The 5,468-nt window shown below is 45.6% G+C and overlaps 1 protein-coding gene and 1 pseudogene across 1 annotated transcript; both read right to left on the bottom strand.

The window, feature by feature from the left end:
• Positions 1–376: 376 nt before the first annotated feature.
• On the bottom strand, positions 377–2,254 carry LOC116810171 (ATP synthase subunit a-like). The gene is given in 1 exon segment (XM_032754227.2): positions 377–2,254. A coding segment is annotated over 1 exon segment (681 nt). The 3' UTR covers positions 377–1,573.
• Positions 1,574–3,199, bottom strand: LOC116810170 (cytochrome c oxidase subunit 2-like; annotated as a pseudogene).
• Between the last annotated feature and the right edge of the window lie 2,269 nt (positions 3,200–5,468).

Here is a 5,468-nt window from a genome sequence, read left to right as displayed (position 1 = left end):
GGAATAACTAGCTTTAGCATTGGAGCAGGCTTAGGTTGTGGATGTGGTCTAGGCCGTATGTGTTAGAGATTGAGACCAATAAGGCTAGGCCCACTGCCGCCTCGCAGGCAGCAAAGACTAATAGGACGACGGGCATAATATTGATTAGGAGGGAATGTGTGTTTAAGGCTATGAGGGTGCTCATGATGAATAATGATAGTATTATTCCCTCTAGGCATAGTAGGGAGGATATGAGGTGTGAGCGGTAGATTAGTATACCCAGGAGTGAGATAGCGAATGCTAGTGTGATGTTTATGTAGATGAGAGGCATTTGATAAGTATGGTTGCCATAATTTAATGAGTCGAAATCATTTGTTTTAGCTTAAACTACTTACCAATTCGACTCAGTCCAGCCCTTTTTGTGACCACTCATAAGCTAAGCTTAGGATTAAGATGGTGATTAATGTAAGTGACGATGTGATTGTTAGTGAGGGATTTGTTGTTTGTAGGGCTCATGGTAGGGGTAGTAGTAGAGCGATTTCTAGATCAAATAGTAGAAAGGTGATTGCGACTAGGAAGAATTTTATGGAGAATGGGATGCGGGCGGGGGATAGTGGGTCAAATCCGCATTCGTAAGGGTTGGTCTTTTCTATGTAGGTGTTGAGCTGTGGTAGTCAGAATGTGATCGTTATTAGTAGTAAGGCTAGGAGTGTATTAATTATTAGGGCTAATGCCAGGTTCATTACTCTTTTTCGAGTGTCATCGAAGCTGGTTAATTGGAAGTTAACAGTACTGTTTATACTAAAAGAGTAGGATCCTCATCAGTAGATGGAGACATACAGGAACAGTCAAACTACATCTACGAAATGTCAATATCAAGCGGCGGCTTCAAAGCCGAAGTGATGTTTGGATGTGAAGTGGAATAATAGTTGGCGGATAAGGCAGATGATGAGGAATGTTGATCCGATAATGACGTGGAGTCCGTGGAAGCCCGTGGCTACAAAAAATGTGGAGCCATAGATGCCGTCGGAGATGGTGAAAGGGGCTTCAAAATATTCTGAGATTTGTAGGAGGGTGAAGTAGGTGCCTAGTAGGATTGTGATAAGCAGTGCCTGGATTATTTGATTTCGATTGTTTTCTATTAGGCTATGGTGGGCTCAGGTGATTGAAACTCCTGATGCGAGCAGTACTGAGGTGTTCAGGAGTGGGACTTCTAAGGGGTTGAGTGGGGTAATGCCCGTTGGGGGTCAGTGTCCTCCTAGTTGGGGGGTGGGAGCTAGGCTGGAATGGTAGAACGCTCAAAAGAATCCAGCAAAGAAGAAAATTTCTGAGGTGATAAATAAGACTATTCCATAGCGAAGTCCCTTTTGGACAGGTATTGTGTGATGGCCCTGGTATGTGCCTTCTCGCACTACGTCGCGTCATCATTGGAATATGGTTAGTGCGTTAGTCAGGATGCCTAGTGCTAGTAGGGTGGTTGAGTGGAAGTGAAATCACATGGCTAGGCCGGATGTTAGTAGGAGGGCTGAAAGAGCTCCCGTCAGAGGTCAAGGGCTGGGTTTTACTATATGGTAGGCGTGGGATTGGTGGGTCATTACGTGTTGTCGTGCAGGTAGAGGCTTACTAGGAGTGTGAAGACGTATGCTTGAATTAGAGCTACGGCAATTTCGAGGACTGTTAATAGAGCCAAGACTGTGAAGATGATGGGAGTTATGGGCAGGCTGATAGTCGATAGGGCTATTGTGGCTGCTCCGATCAGGTGTATTAATAGGTGACCTGCCGTAATGTTTGCAGTCAGTCGTACAGCAAGGGCTACGGGTTGGATAAATAGGCTAATGGTTTCGATAATAATTAATATTGGAATAAGGGGAGTGGGTGTGCCTTGGGGTAGAAGGTGGGCAAGGGTATTTTTGGCTTTAAGGCGAAAGCCTGTGGCTACTGTGCCTGCTCATAGGGGAATTGCTATGGCCAGGTTTATGGATAGTTGAGTGGTTGGTGTAAATGAGTGGGGTAGGAGGCCAAGAAGGTTGGTTGTGGCGATAAAAGTGATTAGGGAAATTAGTATGAGGGACCAGGTTCGTCCTTTAGTATTATGTACTGTTATTATTTGTTTTAAAGCTAATTGGATTAGCCATCGTTGGGTGGTAATTAGTCGGTTGTTGATGAGGTAATTGGAAGTGGGGATTAATAGGGAGGGGAATAGAATAATTGGTACTGCGGCGGGCAGGCCTAGAATTGTAGGGGTAGCGAATGAAGTGAATAGATTTTCGTTCATTTGTGTTCTCAGGGGTTGTTATGGGGTTTAATGTTCGTGAGTTTTGGGGAGGCGGGTGGGTGGTAGTGCGTGTTTAGTGTTTTCAGTTGTATAAGGAGAAATAGTGCGAGGAGTATTGATATGATGATTGTAGGTCATACGGTGGTGTTTAATTGGGGCATTTCACTGTAAAGAGGTGGCGGTTCTCTTAGTCTTTAACTTAAAAGGTTAATGCTAATCTAGCTCTACAGTGGGGTCTACGGGGTGGGGGGCGGGGAGGGGCTATAGGGTGAATACAGGCCCTATTTCGAAGATTTTTAAGGGAATTAGTTCTAGGACAATTGGTATGAAGCTATGGTTGGCCCCGCAGATTTCTGAGCATTGGCCGTAATATACTCCTGGGCGTGTAGCGGTGAATGTGGTTTGGTTTAGGCGCCCCGGGATGGCGTCTGTTTTTAGGCCTAGGGAGGGGACAGTTCATGAGTGTAAGACGTCTTGTGATGTGATTATTATACGGACGGGGGCTTCGATTGGAAGAACCACTCGATTATCAACTTCAAGGAGTCGGAGGTCTCCTGGTTCTAGAAATAATGGTGGGAGCATGTAGGAGTTAAAGATCAGTCCGCCGTAGTCTGTATATTCGTAGGCTCAGTACCATTGATGGCCGATTGCTTTGATAGTAAAGGAGGGATCGTTGATCTCGTCTGTTAGGTAGAGGATGCGAAGGGACGGGAGGGCGATTAGGACTAGAATAATAGCAGGCAGGATTGTTCAGACGGTTTCTATTTCTTGGGCGTCTGTAATATTAGTGTTGGTTAGTTTTGTTGTGAGTGTTAGGAAGAGGGCATATAGGACTAGGAAGCTAATGAGGAAGATAATTATAAGGGCGTGGTCGTGGAAAGAGATTAGTTCCTCTATGATAGGGGATGTAGCGTCTTGTAGGCCTACTTGAGTTGCATGTGCCATTAAGATATACGGGGCTTGAACCTGTGATTTAACTTTGACAAAGTTATGAAATAGTTTTTCTAATATCTTTTTGAAAAAGTCATAGAGGTTATGGGGCTGGCTTGAAACCAGTTTTAGGGGGTTCGATTCCTTCCTTTTTTGTCTAGGTTTTATATAGACGGGTTCCTCGAACGTGTGATAGGGTGGTGGGCATCCGTACAGTCACTCTAGGTTGGTGGAGGGTTGTTCGATTATTAGAATTTTTCGTTTTGAGGCGAAGGCTTCTCAGATTATAAAGATTATTAGTATTACTGCTGTTAGGGAGATAAATGAGCCTACGGAGGATAGGATGTTTCAGGTAGTGTATGCATCGGGGTAGTCAGAGTAACGTCGTGGTATTCCGGAGAGGCCAAGGAAGTGTTGTGGGAAGAAGGTTAAGTTTACTCCAACAAATATAATGGCAAAGTGAATTTTAGCGTAGGTTTGATCTAAAGTGTAGCCCGAGAATAAGGGGAATCAGTGGACGAAGCCCCCTATGATGGCGAATACGGCCCCTATGGATAGGACGTAGTGGAAGTGGGCTACGACATAATATGTATCGTGAAGCACAATATCCAGTGATGAGTTTGCCAGTACGATGCCAGTTAGGCCCCCTACTGTGAAGAGAAAAATGAAGCCCAGGGCTCAGAGTACCGCGGCGGACCATTTGGTATCACTTCCATGGAGTGTGGCTAGCCAACTAAATACTTTGACGCCAGTAGGAATGGCAATAATTATGGTGGCGGAGGTGAAGTAGGCTCGTGTGTCTACGTCCATACCTACCGTGAATATATGGTGGGCTCAGACAATGAAACCCAGGAAGCCAATTGATATTATGGCCCAGACTATGCCTATATATCCGAATGGTTCTTTTTTTCCTGAGTAGTGTGTTACGATGTGCGAGATTATTCCGAAGCCTGGCAGGATGAGAATATAAACCTCGGGGTGGCCAAAGAATCAGAATAGGTGCTGATATAGGATGGGGTCTCCTCCTCCAGCGGGGTCAAAGAAAGTAGTGTTGAGGTTGCGGTCCGTTAGTAGCATGGTAATGCCGGCGGCTAGAACTGGCAGGGAGAGGAGGAGTAGGACGGCAGTAATTAGGATGGATCAGACAAAGAGGGGTGTTTGGTATTGGGATATAGCCGGGGGTTTTATGTTGATGATTGTGGTAATGAAGTTAATAGCCCCTAGGATAGATGACACTCCGGCCAGGTGTAGGGAAAAAATGGTTAGGTCAACAGAGGCTCCTGGGTGGGAGTAGTTTCCTGCCAGTGGAGGGTAGACTGTCCACCCTGTTCCGGCGCCGGCTTCTACTATAGCGGAGGCAAGCAGTAGTAGGAAGGAGGGGGGAAGAAGTCAGAAGCTCATGTTGTTTATACGAGGGAATGCTATATCGGGAGCGCCGATTATCAGAGGGACGAGTCAGTTGCCAAAGCCCCCAATTATGATGGGTATCACTATGAAAAAGATTATGACGAATGCGTGGGCGGTTACAATGACGTTATAGATATGGTCATTGCCTAGGAGATTGCCGGGTTGACCTAGTTCGGCTCGAATGAGGAGGCTTAGGGCTGTGCCTAGGACTCCGGCTCATGCGCCGAATAGCAAGTATAGTGTTCCAATATCTTTGTGGTTTGTGGAGAATAACCAGCGGTTGGCGAACATTAGTGGGATGAGGGTAAAATGGCTGAGTAAAGCATTAGACTGTAAATCTAAGGACAGAGGTGGGACCTCTTTTTGCCAGCCCTGAAGTGGTTTTCACGTTGAATTGCAAATTCAAAGAAGCAGCTTCAATCCTGCCGGGGCTTCTCCCGCCTTTTTTCCCTGCGGCGGGAGAAGTAGATTGAAGCCAGGTTGTCTAGGGTGTTTAGCTGTTAACTAAATTTTTGTGGGTTTAAGTCCCATCGATCTAGTAAGGGCTTAGCTTAATTAAAGTGACTGATTTGCGTTCGGTTGATGCAAAGTAGGTTTTGCAGTCCTTGGGTGTGTTGCAGAAATTAAGTTTTGTTAACTTACTGAGGGCTTTGAAGGCTCTTGGTCTGTGTTTAACCTAAATTTCTATGGGGCGGGGAATGTAAGTGGGGCGATTGGTAGGAGAAGAGTGGTGAGGGTGATGAGTGTGGGGAGGAGAAATGTGGGTTTTATGTTTTCAAATTGTCATTTTATTTTTGCGTTGTTGGATGTGGGAAGTAGTGTGATTGAGGTAGAGTAGATTAGGCGCATGTAGAAATATAGGTTGATAAGGGTGATG

Source organism: Hylobates moloch, unplaced genomic scaffold (assembly GCF_009828535.3).
Source record: "Hylobates moloch isolate HMO894 unplaced genomic scaffold, HMol_V3 SCAFFOLD_666, whole genome shotgun sequence".
NCBI classification, from domain to species: domain Eukaryota; kingdom Metazoa; phylum Chordata; class Mammalia; order Primates; family Hylobatidae; genus Hylobates; species Hylobates moloch.
The sequence above is the reverse complement of the archived record's forward strand: the minus strand, read 5'-3'. Positions and strand labels throughout refer to the sequence as shown.